Here is a 22,820-nt window from a genome sequence, read left to right as displayed (position 1 = left end):
TTCAGGTTGCAGAGTCAGTAAAACAACAGTTTACCTCTTCAGTTGGAGAATATACAACAGGTTTATATAAGTAGGTTCACCTGACCGTTGCTGAACTTTCTGGAGTTAAAAAACAAAACACTTGCACTTTCCTTGAGTATTTCCATTTCTACGTCTACTTGTATTCTATTATTGCAGGCTGTCTGAACCTCCGTATACTCTGGCTCTAATAAATACAGGCGGCCATCGACCTCAAAGAGCTCCTCCACACTCATCATCTATCATCTAAATATTCAGCCATGACATTGAACATCTTCTAGATGATGAACACTAAGCTACGCTTTCTGTCCTCCAACACAACAAACACTCTGGTTTCCACCATGGATGTGTTCCTCTATTCCACTGCTGTCTTCCGGCAACACGTCACCTCGCCAGATTTCACATTGAGACTCCTCCTTGAGAGAGGCTCTTTCCTTTTTTTCCTACTTTTTGCTCTACTATATATATACATATATATATAGTATATATATATGCCATACTATACGATAACTTTTTTATGACTTAATTTGAATTAAATTGCTGCAACAGCTTATGAGACATAATAGAGCATGGGGATGACCATCAAATACTTCTATCATAATGTTCTAAACCCTTATACACTTTCACTATTTATTTTAATTAATTCATTTGTGTTTATTTCTGATTTCTGATTAGAACAAGTTGACCCACAGTGCTGAGCTGCATCTCAAATTAATCTCCAGGTTTCCAGCTTTCCGATGATGTACACCACTTCTATATGACATCTACTGCTGACCTGCTATCTCTCCCTAAAGACCCCCTGTACCCCCCTAAAAAAAAATAAAAAAAACAGGTCTAATAACCATTGACAGACTGTGGAAGACGGACCTCTCTCCAAATAACTCCAACCTAAATTGGAAACTAATCTGGCAGAACATCCAACTATCTTTCAGGAACCCCAACCATCAAGTTATACATTTCAATTTCATACACCGAACATATTTCAACCCCCCGCATATTGCATAAAAATTTACCATCACCACCTGCACCTTATGCAATCAAAATGCATTAGGTACTTTTTGGCTGGACCGCAGAAGGCCAGCCCTACAAATGCAAAAGTCTGTCTCCTCATTGGTTGGTGCTCTTTCAAAATGAAAAGGCGGAGAACAGTTCTGTATTTACGTTTTCTGGGGAGCGTGTCAGCGGTTCAATAATATCATTACATAGAGCTGTTATTGTGCATGTGGTATTGTTTATGTTCGTTTAAGTTACGTTATGTTGTGCTTCATATTGTTATCGTACATTCACACCAAGCACGAAGCAAATTTTTGCCTCGCTTTCCTCCATTAACCATGGAAGAAATAACCACTGTAGCTGCTTTGTACATGTTGTGGAAGTCACGGATATGTCAGAAAACCAAACGCCGTCGTGTCTGGGTTCATAACGTCGCCTGACGGCGAGCTGTATTCACATACAGTGCCATTGCACTGACTGTATCTAGCAAGCCACACGTCGCTACTGTGGTATGAACCCAAAATAAACAGACTGTGCTGTGATTTAATTGCAATAAACGGATCAAAATGATGCCGAAATAACGAAATTACAGATTGATCACAAAAACAAAACAGGTCTATTGTGGGTCTCAGAGGGTTAATTCAGCCAGTTCAAGCCAAGAGAGATTCTTATGGACACATCATGTTAAATGTGAACACACATTGGCCCAATTCCAACCCACGCCCCCACACCCTCTCCCTACCTACTTCCACTCCGTTCGCGTGGAGGGTCTGCCATATTAAGGGCCATTCCAGACCCATCACTTGGGACTGGAAGTGGGTTATAAAACCCTTCAACAGCGAGCCGGCATCGATGCCGACTTAACCAGCCGCCTTTACTGACGACGTGCAACGCCATTTAGTGTTCTTCATGGAACACGATCCGATGTCAGTTCCGTGCGACTAACGGTACAAACATTTACTGTAAACTGCTCAAACTGACATTTTCTATATATATTCTACTTTTTTGTCATACAGACAACAACAACATAAAGTAAGTATATTTATATATATATATATATATATATACACACACACACACAACATATATTTATAATTTTGTACCCCTATCAGGAGTTATAGCCCCGTAATTTATTATTTCTTTATTATATCTTCAACTGTGCAATACTGATTTAACAGTGCAGTAATTTAGTGCAATAATTCAATAATCTGGTTTACTCCGGCATTAACACTGCATTTATTTATACAGAACATTTAAACTAATATTCTTATTTTACACTATTCTTGCATTCTTATAAATGCATTTATATTATTTGCATGGATCCTATTTTTCAGCATTATTATTTGCACTGTTGTTAATAATGTAATCAATAAAGTATTTCTGATTCTGATATTTATTTCCTTGCAGGAGAGAGGGAAGTTGGTCCCAAAGTGGCTGCTGTATTTCTCCCCTCCACCTTACAGAAGGAGCTTCATTGAGCTGTGAGTTCACTCCACCACAGAGTGGGAGGGTGGAGGGGCGGGTTGAACTGGGCCAAACTCAGCTGACTTTCTGTAAATGGAGAGAGGAGGAGGCAAACTGACCATGTGATCCAGACTCATGAGAACAGAGGGAGGGAATCATGAAAATGAAAGTGTTCAGTCTGCCAGTAAACAGACTCCATTTTGAGAAAATGCAGCAGAGAGGTGAAGACTGTAGACTGAAGCAGGGTGAGTGTTAATCCTACATTTTATTACTTTACTGTCAAAGTGTCTGAGTCAGTTTCCTCCCTGTGGACTGTAGAGGAGAGAAATGTTAGAATGATCTCAACAGTTTGATTCTTCTGTGAACACAAAGTCATGACTGGATGAATAATCCTCATTAAAGCTGCTGTAACCCAAGAAAACAAGAAAACAAGAAAACAAGAAAACAAGAAAACAAGAAAACAAGCAAACAAGAAAACAAGAAAACAAGCAAACAAGAAAACAAGCAGAGATTTAAAGAGAAGTGACCAGGTGGAGTGCTGGGTGGTTTTATTCTACTGTATACGGTGTGTGTGTGTGTGTGTGTGTGTGTGTGTGTGTGTGTGTGTGTGTGTGTGTGTGTGTGTGAGAGTGAGTGAGATAGAGAGAGGGTGTGTGTTACTTACTGTTCTCCAGGGTCGGCGCCAGAGTATTAGGGGCGGACGGGCAATCAGCTTTGACAGGGGGCATTTTTTTCACCTCATATAGCCTTTATTAAAGGGAATGTTGGTTTGTTTACATGATGTAACAGAAGTGCAGATTTAACGTATTCAGTGGACAGAGAGCTTCAGATGCGCAATGCAGCGTGATAGTCGGACGCTCGCATCCAGTTAGGACACGGTGTTAGTTTATAACCTGTTTTTGTGGACATAACAGCATGTGTATGTGTGCGTGCGCGCCTGTGCACATAAGTGGCAGTATGTATACACCTCTCTGTCAGTTTCTTTCTTTCATGAAACATGATAATGTGGTGCACCGTGGTGCACCGTGTCGCTGTGCAGCACCGTGGTGCTCTTGGCCAGTTAGGACCCTCCAATAGAAAACAATGTAATCAAGCCCAAGTACATGTCCTAGTTGTTTCCTAAATGCAAAACTATCAGTTTTGTGCGTTATTTTGCATTGCAGTGTTAAGTCCTTCCATTACCAAACTGAATGACTTCATTTTACTAATAGCTTAGCTGTTATTTCAGTTTAGTTTTTTGTCAGGAGAGAATTCAGCTGAGGAGGCACAGTGACCTTTTTGAAGGGGGCCTGGACCCCCATGGCCCGCCTCTAACGCCGACACTGCTGTTCTCTCAGTCTATCCTGTGACTCTAACTGGTTTATTTTTCATGTTTACAGTCAGTGTTCCTGTTTTTACCTCTCAGACTGACTTCAGATCAGAAGATGAGTGATAGTGTGGAGGAAGAGGAGGACGGAGCAGAGTCTCCAGTCGCTGGCTGTCTGTCTATGAAGAGTGATCAGTCTGAAGATGATCCTCCACTCTTCAGTAATGAACCTGAACCCTCAGAGTCAAAGTAAGAGAGCTGCTACTAACTCATTTATAGGACTCATTTTCACTTTCCTCTACCAATACTGTTTTCTGTTGATTTTGTGTTTCTGTTTTAAAATTTCTACTAAAATGTATTTTCTAACTGAAGTTGAACACACTTTTCGTGACACAAAGAGAATTAATTTGTGCATTCTTCCTCTTCGTATCTGTGACAGCTGTCAGTCACCCAGAAAAGCTGTAATCTAAGAGGACTAATACAAACTTTAAACCACATTATTGACAGTAGCAGTAGTTTGTGTGTTTAGAGATACTGAAATGTTTTTGTCATCATTGAGGCAGATCACTAAATGTTTAATAAGACAGTCAGATAGGAAAAACAGCTAATTCTTGTTTAATAAAGCAGGAGATTTAAAATAAAGGAACATTTTCATTACAGACTGAATGCTGAATTCAGTAACAACACTTTAACTCTTCTCTGTGACCAGGGTCTGACATGAACTTTTTTCCCTTCCTGCCACTGGCAGACAAGTATTTCTTTTTGTGTGCCATTCAGAAATTGTATCTGCCACTTTTGAAATCTGTGCGCTAAATGAAGGAATAACATTTTAGATCTGATGTCATTCAAGCCTGTTTTTCAAGGCAGGGAGGGTACTGTACACAGTACTGTACTGTACTTTGTTATTGTCATCTATAGTGGTTGTTTGCATAAAAACACACAATTCAAATGATTATGATTATTTAAATATTTGCTTTAATAAAAAAAAATCTTTGCAAGTTGTTTAGAGCTAGTGTTATGAAGTTAAACGGGTAAAAATTCTCTCTCTATTATCTATTTTATATTACCGTGAAAACATCTCCTTCAAACAACTGGATATTTTAAAGTATTCCTATTATCCACCTTAATGACCTAAAAAGAGATTCATGTGATCTGAATAAAATCATCTTGGTGTTTGCAGAGTTCAGTCCAGACCGAGAGCAGAGTCTCCAACGCCCAGCTGTCTGTCTATGAAGAGTGACTGGTCCATGGAAAAACCTCCAGAGTTCAGTAATGAACCTGGACCTTCAGACACAAAGTAAGAGCTGCTACTAACTCATTTACATGATTCATTTTTCAGCATCTCCGCCAATGTTTTCTGTTGATTTTGTTTGTATGTTAAAGTTTTTACTGAAGTTTATTTGCCAACTAAAATTTAACAAACTTCTTGTGACACAGACAAAGTTAAATAATTTGTGCATTCTTCCTCTTCGTATCTGTGACAGCTGTCAGTCACCCAGAAAAGCTGTAATCTAAGAGGACTAATACAAACTTTAAACCACATTATTGACAGTAGCAGTAGTTTGTGTGTTTTTCAAGGATTCATGTGATCTGAATAAAATCATCTTGGTGTTTGCAGAGTTCAGTCCAGACCGAGAGCAGAGTCTCCAGTACCCAGCTGTCTGTCTATGAACAGTGACAAGTCCATGGATGGTGGTCTGTACTTCAGTAATGAACCTGGACCCTCAGAGTCAAAGTAAGAGACTGTTTCTACTGTGCGCTGACCTGGTGGATGATAAAGCATTGAGGATGAAGACTAAATGTTCTGCTAAAAGATTTCTATTCCTGATGCAGAACTATTAGTGCAGATACTGTTTCAAACTAAGATGGATCTTAAATATTCATATTTCTGCCCGAACGTTGGAGTCGCTGTAAAGATTTACAACTATTCAAAATCTGAAAGAATGTGCTTCAAATGTGTAATTCATTTCCTCATATTTGTCCTCATAATACTGTGTTGGTTTGACTTCTCCTAAATCAGCTGTTATGACAGCTTCTTTGAAGTGGGGTTGTACGTATACTCCCGTGTTCTGGGAAGTAAAAGTACTGTCCGTTGTTCCCCTTTAATACAAACTCATCATTTTCTGCAGCTACTTCACTGTAAATGTCCTCCATTAAAGAGACATGATTATGTCCTTTACTGATTCACAGTCACTTTGGGCAGTTTAGTTTGAGTTAGTTAGGTTTAAACTGAGGTTAGAAGTGATCTAAATATTGAGGTAGACCAGCAGTCTAAGACACACATCATGTAACACGGGTGCTCTGGTGTTCCTTGTTAGAATAGAATAATATCAGTGTTTTAATAATGGCCGTTGTTCCCCTTTAATAAACAAACTTGAGGCAGATCACTAAATGCTTAATAAGACAGTCAGATAGGAAAAGCAGCTAATTCTTGTTTATTAAAGCAGGAGATTTAAAATAAAGGAACATTTTCATTACAGACTGAATGCTGAATTCAGCAACAACACTTTAACTCTTCCCTGTGACCAGGGTCTGAAATGGGTCTGAAATGATCTCTTCCCTTCCTGCCACTGTGGCAGACAAGTATTTATTTTTGTCTACCACTCAGAAATTGTATCTGCCACTTTTGAAATATCTGCGCTAAATGAAGGAATAACATTTTAGATTTGATTTCATTCAATGTTCAATATATTTTACATAATAAACATTATATACACGGTAAATTACAGTGTTTATTACACCGTGATGTTCGGGAGAGCCCTATTATTCGGGGCAGGGAGGGTACTGTACACAGTACTGTACTGTACTTTGTAATTGTCATCTATAGTGGATATTTAAATCAAGATATAAAAAATCTTAGTAAGCTGCTTAGAGCTAGTGTTATGAAGTTAAACAGGTCATAATTCTCTCTCTAATATCTATTTTATATTACTGTGAAAACATCTCCTTCAAACAACTGGATGTATTCAAGTTTCTCACCAAAAACTTAATTTTACGAGATTACATTTGAACACATCATGATAACGTTGTAATTTACCTTCACCCAATAGTCATTTTGCTGAGCAGACCGTGAACACCTCATAATAATAACTCAATGGCACCTCCGTTAACGTTAGTAGTTCCGTTATTTAACCAGTCAGGACTGTGCTGCCCAACGGCTGCTAACAGGTAACATTACTAACTCTCTTCCTGCTGATTTAAACACAGACGTGTTGTTCAGTGTTGCATTATCTGGTATAAATACGGTGTGTCCCCTCAGGTTTAGTAGCGCCACGCTGTTGAGTGCTTTTTTTTCCTTCCGCCATGGCTCCGGTCCCAAACAAACTGAAATATGATACAGCGTGCATATGTGTCATTGTGCAGCGTAACTGTGGGAAAGCATCAATAAGAGGAATCGATAGTCACGGAGGCATGAGATGCCAAGAAAGCGGACAACTACTGTTCTCTGTTCCCATCACTAGTGCTTTCCCTGCCTGCCAAGTGGCGAATGGCCAATTTCAGACCCTGCTTGTGACCATCTGAGCTTCTAGACATTATCGGCCAAATCTTGATATTTTTCAACAACAATCAACAAATCATGTAATGTCTCCACAGAGAGAAGAAGAGGAGTCATGCTTCTGTGGAGGAGCTGATGTCCAAATCCAGAAAAAGACCTCGACTGCTCTCAGCCAGTCAGAACAGCACTGTACAAAGTAAGACTGTAGATCGGTCTGCTGATGTCTTCATGTCTGAAAACAGGACTTGTTGTTTTAATACTGACTATTGTTGTGACAACCATTTAAGATCTTCTCCACCATACATACCTGCTCTGCATCACTTGTACTTTGTTCTCCTTTGAGAGAAAATCTCAATTGAAAGGACTAAATTTAAATTTTTATAGTTTGTTTTTATGATAGCACTCCGTCTTTGCATTAACCAATCAGAATGCTGTTTGTTTTCCATCTGCATAGATGAAGATGGAGAACTATTAAACTCTGTGTAAAGCAACAACATCACTGTTCTATCACAGACAGACAGTCACACTGACGAAAGGGGAGTTTTCCTTGCCATTGTCGCATAACAATACATGCTCATGATTTTGTTGGGTCTGTAAATTATAGAGTACGGTCTAGACCTGCTCTATATGAAAAGCATCTTTAGATAACTTTTGTTATGATTTGACGCTGTATAAAAATGAATTGAATTGAACTGAACTGAACTGAACTGAACAGGAGCCACAGACTTTGAACAACATTATCGTTACTGCTACAGTCTCCTTCTCTAACTTACAACCATCTTGTCCTGCAGAGCAACTTGTTGAAAAACTATTAAAATAAATATAAAAACTACTTTGATGTTAGTTTTGACTTCAAGAAGGGATGATGATTTTATAACCTTTACTTCTTTATATGTTGTTATATTAGTTATTTTTATATTTGCATTGGAAATAATAAGTTTCTGTGTTTTGTCTTAAACTTGTTTTCTCTCTTTCAGCAGATAGAGGTCTGCAGGAGGTTGTAGATGAACATAAGATCAGTCTGAATAGAGGTCTGCAGGAGGTTGTAGATGAACATAAGATCAGTCTGAGGAGGAGATGTGAACGTGTGACTGAAGGAACTGATGAAACAGGAAGTGGAACCCTCCTCAACAGGATCTACACTGAGCTCTACATCACAGAGGGACAGAGTGAAGAGGTTAATACCCAACATGAGGTGAGGCAGCTTGAGACAGCTTCCAAGAAGAACACCCTCCATGATGCTCCAATCAAGTGCCACGACATCTTTAAAGCCTTACCTGACCATCGGGGACACATCAGAGTCGTTCTGACGAACGGAGTCGCTGGCGTTGGAAAAACCTTCTCAGTGCAGAAGTTCACTCTGGACTGGGCAGAGGGCTTGGAAAACCAAGATGTCAGTCTGGTGGTTCTGCTTTCGTTCAGGGAGCTGAACTTGATCAGAGATGAGCAGTACAGTCTTCTCATGCTGCTCCATGTTTTCCATCGAACATTACAGAAGGTCACAGCAGAGAAGCTCGCTGACTGTAAAGTTCTGTTCATCTTTGACGGCCTGGATGAAAGCAGACTTTCACTGGATTTCAAGAACAACAAGGTTGTGTCTGATGTCACCCAGAAGTCATCAGTCAACGTGCTCTTAACAAACCTCATCCAGGGGAATCTGCTTCCCTCAGCTCTCGTCTGGATAACTTCCCGACCTGCAGCAGCCAATCAGATCCCTCCTGCATGTGTTGACAGGGTAACAGAAGTACGAGGCTTCACTGACGCCCAGAAGGAGGAGTACTTCAGGAGGAGAGTCAGTGATGAAGAGCTGTCCAGCAGAATCATCTCACACGTCAAGACATCCAGGAGCCTCCACATCATGTGTCTAATCCCAGTCTTCTGCTGGATCACTGCTACAGTTCTGGACCACATGTTTACTACAGACCAGAGAGGAGAGCTGCCCAAGACCCTGACTGACCTGTTCTCACACTTCCTGGTGGTTCAGACAAAGAGGAAGAAACAGAAGTATGGTGAGGGACATGAGACGAGTCCACAGGAGCTGACGGAGGCTGACAGGGAAGTTCTTCTGAAGCTGGGGAGGCTGGCGTTTGAACATCTGGAGAAAGGAGACATCATGTTCTACCAAGAAGACCTTGAGCGGTGTTGTCTTGATGTCACAGAGGCCTCGGTGTACTCAGGAGTTTGTACAGAGATCTTCAAAAGAGAGTGTGTGATCTTCCAGAAAACAGTTTACTGCTTTGTTCATCTGAGCATTCAGGAGTTTCTGGCTGCAGTCTACATGTTCCACTGTTACACAAACAGGAACACACAGGTACTGAAGGCCTTCATGGGAGAAGACTATGTTCATTCAACCCTGGATGTCTTCCTGAAGAGAGCCATGGAGAAACCCCTGAGGAGTAAAAATGGCCACCTGGACCTGTTTGTTCGCTTCCTTCATGGCCTCTCTCTGAAGTCCAACCAGAGACTCTTAGGAGGTCTGCTGGGTCAGATGGACAACAGTCCAGAAATAATCCAGAGAATCATCAACAACCTGAAGAAGATGAACAGATATGATACCTCTCCAGACAGAAGCATCAACATCTTCCACTGTCTGACGGAGATGAACGACCACTCGGTACATCAGGAGATCCAAGAGTTCCTGAAGTCAGAGAACAGATCAGAGAAGAGCCTCTCTGAGATCCACTGCTCAGCTCTGGCCTACATGCTGCAGATGTCAGAGGAGGTTCTGGATGAGTTGGACCTGAAGAAGTACAACACAACAGACGAGGGACGACTGAGACTGATTCCAGCTGTGAGGAACTGCAGAAAAGCTCTGTAAGTCCAGATGTGATTAACTTTATAGATCAGTGTAGATTAGTAGTTTAGTTCTTCAAATATACACACTATAAAATTATTCCTATGTTTTCCACGTGTTTATTACATAAATAAGTCAGTTGTATTTTGTCACAGATGTTCTTGAGCTGTTTCAAATGTTGAGTTAAAAACTGTTTCAGTAGGTTTTGTTTCTAGCTGTCAAGTTAATGAACACTTGTTCTATTTATTTGTAATAATTGTTACATTTTACAGTTTTTTCTTATTTATCTTTGGGGTGATGGAGACGACATGTGAACCTGGTAAAACAAATGAAAAAAACAAAAGATCAGCTGGCTGGTGGAGCGCTGGGTCTAACCGGTGTAACGGCAGCAACAGAACGTTTGCTGATCCGACGGGGAGTCGGGGCGGTCCTGGGATCAGAGCCCTGGTGCTGGGGTTTTTCTTTCAATAGGCTTTGCACCACATTACACCTTACCTCGTGTGTTTTTCGGCTCATCTCTTTCGTTAGCTTCAAATCCAAAATGTTTCCATGCTGCCGCAGTTTTAGTTTTCTCTGAGACCAGCTCTGCCATGTCTCGTCTCGTCTCGTCTCGTCACTCCAAAAAACACTTGAACTTTCTAGTAAACAAACCTCTTCTTGTTTATAAACCAACATAATATCATAATATTACGTTAATCACGTTGTCATATTGCTTATTAGTAATGCAATACAGGCTGGATTTAGCACTGTGACTCTGTCGGCACAGGTTGTTGATATCGGCTACTTTTTAATTTGCCAGAATGTGTCATAATGTCATAATGACAAATGTCGGTACCGCCAGTTAGCATAAAATCAAACCGGTTTAAGCTCGTACACCGGACCTGGACGGACCGGCAAAACCGAAAACCGACCCAACTCTAGCATTAGCCACCGTAAACTACTGATCATACGAGACAAAGATTGTTGTTGTAAAACCCCTGAGTGTGTTTAATCGAGCAATGGTGCATTTTATTGCAAAGGAATTTAAGTTGTGTTCCATCATTACACGAAGTTGTCTCTCATCCTGTCATCTACCGCTTTTTTCTTTCTCAACGCGGACGGACAGCAGCTCCCGCACCTCGATGTCTCGCCATACACATATCTCTCTGCAATCAGTTACACTGTGCATGTATTATACCTTGTGGTCCTTAATGCTCAGGCTGATTGGAATTCTTAAAACAATTGCTGAATCCGGATCATGATCCAGATCGCCAACAGAATCTAATGGATTGTTCATTGTCTACATCCAAAAAACGTAAGATAAGATTAGCTGAACCACTGATGTGAGGAGCAAATGTTAATCAAAGTATATATCAAACTGTTAAGTCATCAAATGCATGAAGTAAATATAAACTGTCCTCTTTCATAATAACATATTTTGTCATTTTTGTGTCATGACAGACTTTCTAAATGTGGACTCTCAGCTACTCACTATGAAGTTGTGGCCTCAGCTATGAAGTCCAACCCCTCCCATCTGAGAGAGCTGGACCTGAGTTACAACGTATTACTGCAGGATTCAGGAGTGAAGCTGCTGTCTGCTAGACTGGAGAGTCCAAACTGTAGACTGGAGACTCTGAGGTCAGTTCACTGACTGTAGCTTATGTAGTTTGTACACACACTCTCTACACACTGGCTCTGCTCCAGATGGCTCTAGAGAGGGACATTCACGTTTTTGCATCAGCCACCGTAGCTCTCCAACATGCTTGGCACACAGGAGAGGCTTCAGTTGGTTGCAATCTCCTTACTTCACCGCTATATACCGCCAGATCCTACACACTGGACCTTTAACCACAGACCTTATTTCAGGCATCTAACTAAAAACCCATTCAAAAAACCCATTGACCTCCAGACGAGGGAACAGGAAGTGCTAAAATGCTAACTCATTTCTGGGTTTTAGGACTCATTCCTATAGCGCTCTATTTGAACATGTCTAAAGGTGCAGCACTCTTCAACAAACGCGTATTGTACCAATTTAAAGGCACATAAGTGATGATTATGAACGACACCATCCAATTAGAGTTTTCTACGGTTCTAAGTTATTCTCACGTTCTTTTTGACAGCAGATCTAACTGTGCTCTGTTTTCATGTCAGCATTGGCTTATTATTTGAAGCCACACATTTAGATTGCAACAAAAAACAAATAAATATTCTGCATCAGAAACATCTTTGCAGGTTCATATTTTTTTCAAGTCTATCTGAATACAATACTCACATGTTCATGTATATTCAAAGAGTTATTGATGTCTGTCATCATTCCTTCTGTCTTTGAAGCAATCCCTGTATAACCTGAGTCTTATGAGATGAGGACTAAATCCACAGTCTGGTTCTGTGTAAAATGACCTGTAACGTTGATCTTAAACTAATCGGAGGCGTCAGCAGTCTGAGTTATATCTATTAGGGCTGGGTGACTTGGACAAAATCAAATATCACAATATTTTTGACCAAATACTTTGATATCAATATTGCGACGATATTGTAGGGTTGACCATTGGTGCTTTCACAAAGTATTTACACAATGACATTTTTGATAAATATTCATCAGTAATGTGGATAAAATGACTAATAATAGGACAGCTAGAACAGCCTGGTAAGTTCAGAAAATTACATCACTTTACTGTAATGAAGCCTTTAAAACCAGGAAAAGAAAACACTTACAGTCCCCTCGAAAACTATTGGAACAGCGAGGCCAATTCCTTTATTTCTGCTGCACACTGAAAACATTTGGGTTTGACATCAAAAGATGAATATGAGACGAGAGATCAGGATTTCAGCTTCTATTTCCAGGTATTTACATCTAGGTCTGTTAAAAAACTTAGAAGATAGCACCTGTTGTTTGAACCCACCCATTTTTCAAGTGAGCTAAATTATTGGAACATGTGACTGACGGGTGTTTTTTGTTGCCCAGGTATGTCCTATTACATTGATTATTCAAACAATAAATAGCGCTGAATGTATAGATTTGGGTTTTGCCTGTGCAGACTGCATTCATAGTTAAAAAGGTGTAACCAACATGAAGACCAGAGAGCTGTTTATGGTAAAAAAGCAAGCAATTTTGAAGCTGAGAGAAGATGGAAAATCAATCAGAGCCATTACACAATCATTGGTCATAGCCAGTACAACCATTTGGAATGTCCTGAAGAAGAAAGAAACCACTGGTGTACTGAGCAACAGACGTCAAACCAGTAGACCAAGGAAAACATCAGCAGTTGATGACAAACATTTTGAGAGCTGTAAAGAAAAACCCTAAAACAACTGTCAGTGACATCACCAACAACCTCCAGAGGGCAGGAGTGAAGGTATCACAATCCACCGTTCTCAAAGACTTCAGGAACAAAAGAACAGAGGCTACACCAGAAGATGCAAACCACCTCATTAGCAATAAGAATATGAAGGCCAGTTTGGAATTTGCCAAAAAGTACAGAGACGAGGCTCAAACGTTGTTCTCATTGATTAATACATAGTGATGTTGAGCTACACATTTAAAACCTGAATACATCTGATTGGATTATAAAGTGATTTTTATCTTCATCATTTATTCTTTATTCAGATTGAGGAGCTGCAGTTTGTCAGAGATCAGCTGTGCTTCTCTGGCCTCAGCTCTGAAGTCCAACCCCTCCCATCTGCGAGAGCTGGATCTGAGTGAAAACGAGCTGAAGGATTCAGGAGTGAAGCTCCTGTGTGGTTTTCTGGAGAGTCCACACTGTAGACTGGAGACTCTGAGGTCAGTTCACTGACTCTCTGTTACTATTATAGATCTTATATCTTTAATTAACAATTGAACCTGATTTATGTACAAACATAACTTACATCCATAAAGTTGTTAATGTCCTTTTGTTCATATTTTCATGTTTCTTTAACTAAATTTAGTCTGCAGTCACAAAAGACATGTGTTTCTTAAAGAAAGTGTAGAAAATGTCCACTGTTAGTTGTTAAAGTGAATTAATGTTTATCATTGTTGGTAAATGGTCACATCTGGATACAGAAGATCCTCTGAACTAATATCTGTTTTACATCGATCAAGTTTACTTCATGAAGTAGAAATATACCTCTGGTTTCTGATTGTTTCAACGTATTCCACAAATGATGTCTTATCATTGGTATTGATCCTTCAGCACACACACATAGATGAACACATAGATCAGCAGCATGTTATTGATGTGTGTTGACATGAATAGGTGTATGAATGTTGTGGTGACATCTGGATGATGTCTGTAGAAGGCTGACATTATGATGATCCACAATAACACAATGACAAAGTCACTCTACTCATTTTAGGGAAAAGATCATTGATTAGGACATAGTGATGTTGAGCTACACATTTAAAACCTGAACCATCTGATTGGATTATAAAGTGATTTTTATCTTCATCATTTATTCTTTATTCAGATTGAGGCTCTGCAGGTTGTCAGAAATCAGCTGTACTTCTCTGGCCTCAGCTCTGAAGTCTAATCCCTCCCATCTGAGAGAGCTGCAGCTGACTAACAACGAGCTGCAGGATTCAGGAATGAAGCAGCTGTGTGATCTTGTGGAGAGTCCAAACTGTAGACTGGAGACTTTGAGGTCAGTAGAGGGTCGGAGTCGGTCCATGCTGGTTTCAGCAGTATTGTTGTGATGTGTTTCCTCCGTTAAGCTTTGAGAGGAGAACAGTGACACACAGAGAGAGAGAACAGTCAGCCAATCAGATCAGCCAGAAGCTTGTTGTGATCATGTGTTAGAGTTGATGTGAAGAAGATGTTGTTGTGTTCATGTCTCCAGGAAATACAGCTGGATTACAGCTGACAGCATCACATCATGTATAGAGACAGTGGTCCTCATCCATCAAACTGTCGTACCATCAAATCTGATCAGAAAGTCTTTGTTCTCTCATTGATCAGTTCATCTCTGTCACAGCTCTGAGATCAGTCTGACTGAAGCTTCAGATCACTGGCTCTTATTTCATAGAACCGTGGTTACATTTAGTAACCATGATGTAGTCTGCCCAAAGAGTTCTTAAAGAAGGGTAACGGGATGAGGGTGTGGAGGTTTAGTGTCTTTATTAACTCGTTCCAGTCACTAGGAGCAGCAAACTGGAATGAGTGATGACCAGAGGAGGTGCAGACTTTAGGAACGACCACACTGATGAATTTGCTAGAACATAAGTTGCGGTTACTGTTGGAGATATTGAGTAGTGAGCGGAGATATGGATTTTGGTTTTGCTAATGATAGTTTTATAAATGAACTGTGTGCTGCATCAGTGACTGACAGATGATGAAGGGAGTCTCTGTAAACACTGATTCATGACTTCTGTTCTCTTCTTCTCTCATCAGATGGAAACCGTGATCTCTGTCAGAGTGAGTGATCAGAAAAGTGGATGTGTTGAGAGGATCAGCCGTGTCCTGATGATCCACAGAGGTTCACCACCTGGACCTGCATCTTATTTTGTCTTTTTTTTTATTCATTCATTTATTCTGAACCCAACATGCCTCTGCAGAATAGTTCAGTTCATGACAACATAACTGTAGATGAACACATTTAAATAGATCTTTCTGCTCTGCTTTGTGTTGCAGCTCCACCCTGTGGAATGATGGAGTTTTGCTGTTTATTTCCACATATTTCTAAATAACAGTGGAAGTTAAAGCTGAAGTAGGCGAGATTGGAGCAAATATGATAAAAAAAAGTTATTTTTATAAAACGGTCACTATATCATGACAGTAGTACATGAAACAGGTAAGCTGAAAAAAATCATGTTCCTCTGGTGCTCCTAACGGCATCCACATACTGGAGGAAAACAAACAGTAAGAGCTGATCTGAGGTCCGCTGTCCAGCTGCCGTGTATTTATTTATTTATTTATGTTGGTGCTATTGATTATAGATTGATAGTGTTAGAGTGTTGTTGATTACTGATTGATATTGCTATATTTAAATAAATTGGTTTTACTTTAAATAGCAGTTGTCTGCGATCATTGTGCATTTGTGTTGTAATAACAACTGGTTGTGAGAGTCAGTGCTCGGATTCACCCTTCACTGTTCATCTCATAAATGTATAGTAGTGTTAAAATACTGGCATTTGGAGTGAACAACCCCTTTTCGAGACTATATTAACATTTTGGTTATTGGTCCCTGATTCCAGGGTGGTGCCCCATTTATTTATTTTATTATATTGTTTATTGATAATTTTTATTAATAATAATAATAATAATAATAATAATAATAATAATAATAATTATATTAATATTATTAATTAATTTGCTAATAACCAAACCTGTTCCCTACGCCAAAGTTCTGGTCACATAACCGGACCACAGCCAATAGGAACATTCTCTCAATGAAATGACCTGTGATTGGTCAAAGTCTCTCGTCACTGGCTAGATGTTCTAAAGCCTGAAAACAGAGCCATGAGGAGGTGCAGAAGTCTATTTTTCTCTCAGAACACTTGAATTACAATATGCTGAAAGGTTATTATGGGATTGTTGCCCAATGATGCCAAAAATATATACTGACTACTGCAGCTTTAATATAGTAACTTGTTCATTTCACAAAGACAAAGTTTAAGTTGATCTTTTTCTTTACTTTGGGTTGCAGCTGCATATCCTGTTTTGGTTGTTTCGTGTAGTTTATCACAAACACGCACGCACACACACATAGTCTGCACGTTGACATCCATGCATCCATCGACAGAGCTACTAACTGGACATCTAACCGTGAGTCACCAGATGAATGAGCGTAACTTTATTTAATACGAGCCTCGTTGTTGACACGTTTCTTGGTGATAGAAATATGGCTTAAAAGGAAAGAAAGAAGGAAGCCGTAATAATCAAAGATACATATTTGCTTGTATCAGAATTAGATAAAACCTGAATTCAGTCGAGGCTTCATTTGAGTTTCTCAACTGACTACAAACAGTTACGTCTGGATTTTGGTGTAAAGTCAGCACCTTCATATTTTATATAATGTTTGATGTAAAATAAACAAACAGAACTGATTAACATGCGTACTCTAGACTTTATATTCACTAATCATGTACATACAGGACAATTCCAGTTTTATGTGTGACTGCTAATTTCACGTTACATGACAGACACATAAAGTCGCCCGTGGAGCTTTTTCCCCTCAGAAATCCGTGTTGAAGCAGTCGTTATCACCACCGTTCAGGTTCTGTTGTTCCTGCTGGAGCTGCTTTCTGCCAGCAGATGTCACCGTTCCCTCTGTTTTACCCCAAAGGAGGTTTATCTGAATGGATGCAGTGAACACTGAACTGACAGTGTGAATGCTTTCTTTCTGACTGACTTGGTTTTGTAAAGGTTAAGTGTCATCATGATGTAGTTAAACTTGATTTAAAATGATGGAAACTGGATTTGAAATTAAACTCAGCACACAAGTTGTAGAAACGTCCACTTAGACTCAAGTATGAACTGATTAGAGTTTGATGGTCAAAGGTCAAAGGTCACTGTGAACTCACAAAACACATTTTTGGCCATAAATAAAGAATTCATATGCTAATTATGACAATTTCACACAGATGTTTGTTATGATAAAATGATGAAGTGATGACATTTTGGACAGACATGGATGTAAACTGCAACTTGACTGGTTGGAGGAGGCAGACAACCGTGAGGCGGTAATTCTATTTATTTATTTTTTTGAAGAGAAAACAAGTTTATTTCATCTGTGATTAAGTATTTTGAGTTAACTAATTTTAAAATAAGTTAGCTAACTTTGTGAAATTAACAAAGAAACGTAGCTAACGTTAGTGTTAACTGTCACTTTCATTTTTTAAAAACATGTTTCTGTGATTTTCTGTCCCCATTTTAAGATGAATAAATATCTGTTACTGCTCTGGACAGTGAACTCATCATCGTAGTAAAGATGAGACTGCAGGTATTTTGTCATATTAGTATTCAACAACTGTCTTTGACAGAACCTCTTTAACATCTCATACAATAAATCAAAGTTGACCGTGTTCCTCAGCAGGGAGAGAAAACTGCATGTTCACATGTTATAATAAGTGCAGGAGTATATTCTAGTATACGTTACAGTCCCAGTAGCTACAGTTTGTGCCTCTCATGTCTGACCTTTAAACTCAAGTCACAGAGCTAAGCAGACTATTTTCTGATAAAGTCCTTCATCAGCAACACTTGGAGCTGTTTTAAAGACTCCACAAAGACTCTACTGAACATCTGTTGCAAAATAAAAACACATTTTAATCACTTTACCAAGTTGTGATTGTATTTCCAAATCTAGGTTGCTGGAAACGGCACGTCCTTGCTCTCTTTTTGTAAAACACAAGCGAAATGTTCACACCTTTTGTATGATATCGGAATAAATATCAATACCAACAAATGTAACTCATATAATAAATGTATATACAATGATATCCATTTTTGTGTTTTTTTATCTGTTCAAAATGTACCTTAAAGGGAGATTTGTCAAGTATTTAATACTCTTATCAACATGGGAGTGGGCAGATATTCTGCTTTATGTAAATTTATGTATATATTTATTATTGTAAATCAATTAACAACACAAAACAATGACAGATATTGTCCAGAAACCCTCACAGGTACTGCATTTAGCATAAAACAATATACTCAAATCATAACATGGCAAACTGCAGCCCAACAGGCAACAACAGCTGTCAGTGTGTCAGTGTGCTGACTTGACTATGACTTGCCCCAAACTGCATGTGATTATCATAAAGTGGGCATGTCTGTAAAGGGGAGACTCGTGGGTACCCATAGAACCCATTTACATTCACATATCTGGAGGTCAGAGGTCAAGGGAGCCCTTTGAAAATGGCCATGACAGTTTTTCCTCGACAAAATTTAGCGTAAGTTTGGAGCGTTACTTAACTTCCTTCACGACAAGCTAGTATGACATGGTTGGATTCCCTAGATTTTAAAGTTTCATATGATGCCAGTATCTTCATTATAACTTTAAAACTGATGTGTTACTATCCTTTTAACTTTGACAGCTCTTAAATAGATAAATAAATAAATAAAACCCTTACCATTACCTTTTTTATTATCAGTCATATACTGTTTGTTTTTGTTTTTTTTGTCCTTATTGGCAATAGCTTGCCAAATTAATTGTATCCTATGGAGGACCACAAGAGTCAAGAAAATAGTGATAAAGCATTTAAATTAATAACTAATTGTACAATAAAAATAGGCGTTAATAAATTTGTTTACAAATTAATTCATTAATCCATGAATAAATGGACTCCACACTGCAGAAGAGTTAGTAGCTCTGAGAATATCTAGTGAATGTACAGTGGACGTTTGTGCAGAAATAACTGCTGCAGCTCCTCCAGACCAACAGAGGTTTCCCGTGTCTTGAGAAGTGACGGGGCTCCGCAGAAAGAATCGTTATCAGCGGCACCCGGTCGGAGACGATAACGTTTCTCTTCCTGCGGAGCCCCGTCACCGACCCGCTTTTCCTGCTAACCCTCCGGTGTCTCCCTCCGGAGAGAGAGACACCGGAGGCTGAGCAGGAAAAGCCAGCACTGATTCATGGAGAGACCTTCGTCTGGTCAGCTAACATTACACGGTCCAGACATATACTGGGTTTTGACTGAGACTTGTTTTCATATGGTTTGGGGGGGTCCAAGGGTTGCAGAGTTCTGGAAGAAGGTTGCAGAGATGCTATCAAACATATTGTCTAAAACAATTCCTTATTTACCTGAAGTCCTGTTACTTAATGACAGCTCCGACCTGGAACTCTGTGTTAAGCAGAGATGTCTCTGGTTAGCCGGCCTTACAGCTGCAAAGCGACTAATAGCTTGCAGATGGAAAGTTCCACATTCTGTCAATATACAAAGATGGCTTCTTGACTTCATAGATAGAGCAGGTATGGAACACTGGGCGGCCAACATGCACTTGGCAAAGAGAGAAAATAGATCACATTGGAAACAAGCAATCACTATAATTAGTGTGCAGAAGTTTTTATTTAAATGGCTTTTTGTTGTTGTTTGTTTTTTCTTCTTCCTGTTTGTTTCTTTTTCTTTTTCTGTAGCTGCTTGCCAATGTTGTATTGATTAATACATGGACATTTGTGATTGTATTCTTTTACTCTATTGGTGATCTATTAATTTGTAACCCCATCCTATACAATTATGCTTAAATACCAATAAAAAATTGATCACAAGAAAACAAAAAAACAGGTCTATTATTCTCAGAGGGTTAATTCAGCCTGTTCAAGCCAAGAGAGATTCTTATAACACATCATGTTAAATGTGAAAACACACATTGGAGCTATAGCCCCATAATTTATTATATCTTCAACTGTGCAATACTGATTTAACAGTGCAATAATTTAGTGCAGTAATTCAATAATCTGGTTTACTCCAGCATTAACACTGCATTTATTTATACAGAACATTTAAACTAATATTCTTATTTTTTATGAATGCATTTATATTATTTGCATAGATCCTGTTTTTCAGCATTATTATTTGCATTATTATTTGCACTGTTGTTATATATGTTATATATGTTTCTTATTTATATTTTTTTCTTATTTATATTTTCTCTATTTTTATATATTTATAATCAAGAATATTTCTGATTGTGATATTTATTTCCTTGCAGGAGAGAGGGAAGTTGGTCCCAAAGTGTCTGCTGTATTTCTCCCCTCCACCTTACAGAAGGAGCTTCATTGAGCTGTGAGTTCACTCCACCACAGAGTGGGAGGGTGGAGGGGCGGGTTGGAATTAGGCAGAAGTCAGTTGATTTCCAGTAAATGGAGAGAGGAGGAGCCACCCTGACGGTGTTATGTAAGAACATGAGAACAGAGGGAGGGAACTATGAAAGTGAAAGTAAAGTTAAGTGCGCAGTTTATTTAACACAGACTCCATTTTGAGAAAACGAAGCAGAGAGGTGAAAACTGAAGACTGAAGACTGAAGCAGGGTGAGTGTTAATCCAACATTTTATTACTTTACTGTCAAAGTGTCTGAGTCAGTTTCCTCCCTGTGGACTGTAGAGGAGAGAAATGTTAGAATGATCTCAACAGTTTGATTCTTCTGTGAACACAAAGTCATGACTGGATGAATAATCCTCATTAAAACTGCTGTAACCCAAGAAAACAAGAAAACAAGAAAACAAGAAAACAAGAAAACAAGCAGAGATTAAAGAGAAGTGACCAGGTGGTGATCTGGGTGGTTTTATTGTACTGTATACTCTGTGTGTGTGTGTGTGTGTGTGTGTGTGTGTGTGTGTGTGTGTGTGTGTGATAGAGAGAGAGGGTGTGTTACTTACTGGTCTCTCAGTCTATCTTGTGACTCTAACTGGTTTATTCTTCATGTTTACAGTCAGTGTTCCTGTTTGACCTCTCAGAATGACTTCAGATCAGAAGATGAGTGATTGTGTGGAGGAAGAGGAGGACGGAGCAGAGTCTCTAGTCTCTGGCTGTCTGTCTATGAAGAGTGATCTGTCCATGGGTTATCATCCAGACTTCAGTAATGAACCTGGACCCTCAGAGTCAAAGTAAGAGACTGTTTTTGCTGTAAGCTGACCTGGTGGATGATGATGCATTGAGGATGAAGACTAAACGTTCTGCTAAAAGATTTATATTCCTCAAAATGCAGCTTCATGTTGTACTAATAGAGCAAGAACAAGTGTCATTTCTGGCTACCATCTATGTTTGGATTATGAAAAAGAGTTGCAACTCAGGAAAGTGGCTTAAATTATTTGTATTATGCAACAGACAGAATATTTTTTCTTTCAGGTGTTGAGAAGAATCTTAGTCATATAAGTCTGAAAACAAACAGAACAAGTACATTAGTCTTTAATCAAATTGATTTAAACATAAAAATAAGATAACATTTGACCAAAACTCATTTTAATTCAACCTTTTCAAGACAAAAGAGATTCTCATAAACACACCGTGTTAAGAAGCTGATTTGTGTGAGTAACACGCCCTCATAGATAAACTCAAAGGTCAAAGATTTCCTGTAAATGAATAACAGAGCAGAAGGATGAAGACTGTAGACTGAGGCAGGGTGAGTGTTAATCCAACATTTTATTACTTTACTGTCAAAGTGTCTGAATCAGTTTTCTCCCTGTGGACTGTAGAGGAGAGAAGTGCACCGCTGCCACCTTGTGGTTTTCTGGCGTGCCCTCACAATATGCGTGTCCATGAGCAAGTTGCAGTTTCCCCCCCCCCCATCATGTTATATAGCCTCCAGAATGATGTCAATGTTTTAAAAGTGGCCGTTGTTCCCCTTTAATACAAACTCATCACTTTCTGCAGCTACTTCACTGTAAATGTCCTCCATTAAAGAGAGATCATTATGTCCTTTACTGATTCACAGTCACTTTGGGCAGTTTAGTTTGAGTTAGTTAGGTTTAAACTGAGGTTGGAAGTGATCTAAATATTGAGGTAGACCAGCAGTCTAAGAGTCACATCATGTAACACGGGTGCTCTGGTGTTCCTTGTTAGAATAGAATAATATCAGTGTTTTAATAATGGCTGTTGTTCCCCTTTAATAAACAAACTTCAGCCAGATCACTAAATGTTTAATAAGACAGTCAGATAGGAAAAGCAGCTAATTCTTGTTTATTAAAGCAGGAGATTTAAAATAAAGGATCATTTTCATTACAGACTGAATGCTGAATTCAGTAACAACACTTTAACTCTTCTCTGTGACCATCTGAGCTTCAGTATCGGCCAAGTCTTGATATTCTTCAACAACAATCAACAAATGATTTTAGTGATAAAGTAATGTCTCCACAGA

At 39.1% G+C, this 22,820-nt stretch overlaps 3 protein-coding genes across 6 annotated transcripts in view; all 3 read left to right on the top strand.

Annotated features, from left to right (window-relative positions):
• The first annotated feature begins 2,407 nt into the window (after positions 1-2,407).
• LOC119496458 lies at positions 2,408-7,856 on the top strand. Of its 4 annotated transcripts, none has more exons than XM_037783763.1 (5): positions 2,408-2,720; positions 3,881-4,030; positions 4,962-5,078; positions 5,400-5,486; positions 7,373-7,856. In XM_037783763.1, the coding sequence occupies exons 2-5, from the start codon at positions 3,900-3,902 to the stop codon at positions 7,617-7,619; spliced, it is 582 nt and encodes a 193-aa protein (XP_037639691.1). In that variant the 5' UTR covers positions 2,408-2,720; positions 3,881-3,899; the 3' UTR covers positions 7,620-7,856. The 4 variants fall into 4 exon arrangements, with proteins under 4 accessions (XP_037639691.1, XP_037639684.1, XP_037639699.1 ...); XM_037783756.1 differs by having other exon boundaries at positions 5,400-5,516; positions 7,376-7,856; XM_037783771.1 differs by lacking the exon at positions 4,962-5,078 and having other exon boundaries at positions 5,400-5,516; positions 7,376-7,856.
• A 952-nt stretch (positions 7,857-8,808) lies between these two features.
• Positions 8,809-15,737, top strand: LOC119496408 (protein NLRC3-like; the record flags this gene model as incomplete). Its single annotated transcript, XM_037783694.1, has 4 exons — positions 8,809-10,091; positions 11,512-11,688; positions 14,497-14,670; positions 15,417-15,737. Coding segments are annotated over 4 exons (1,647 nt in total), but the record flags the coding sequence as incomplete, so codon positions are not given.
• A 2,218-nt stretch (positions 15,738-17,955) lies between these two features.
• Positions 17,956-22,820, top strand: part of LOC119489963 (NACHT, LRR and PYD domains-containing protein 12-like) — a 42,188-nt gene continuing 37,323 nt past the window's right edge. The window contains exon 1 of the mRNA XM_037773040.1: positions 17,956-17,967. Within this exon, the coding sequence (XP_037628968.1) occupies positions 17,956-17,967 (12 nt within the window). The remainder of the gene's footprint in view (positions 17,968-22,820) is intronic.

This window comes from Sebastes umbrosus, chromosome 1, assembly GCF_015220745.1.
Source record: "Sebastes umbrosus isolate fSebUmb1 chromosome 1, fSebUmb1.pri, whole genome shotgun sequence".
NCBI lineage: Eukaryota > Metazoa > Chordata > Actinopteri > Perciformes > Sebastidae > Sebastes > Sebastes umbrosus.
This window is presented reverse-complemented; position numbering and strand designations above follow the sequence as displayed.

What these genes read in the sequence shown, in the direction of transcription:
- LOC119496458 (XM_037783756.1), top strand. Translation starts at nt 3,900, where the DNA reads ATGAGTGATAGTGTGGAGGAAGAGGAGGACGGAGCAGAGTCTCCAGTC. An exon ending in CCTGAACCCTCAGAGTCAAA is followed by an intron (nt 4,031 to 4,961) that starts GTAAGAGAGCTG and finishes TGGTGTTTGCAG; the next exon opens with AGTTCAGTCCAGACCGAGAG. An exon ending in CCTGGACCTTCAGACACAAA is followed by an intron (nt 5,079 to 5,399) that starts GTAAGAGCTGCT and finishes TGGTGTTTGCAG; the next exon opens with AGTTCAGTCCAGACCGAGAG.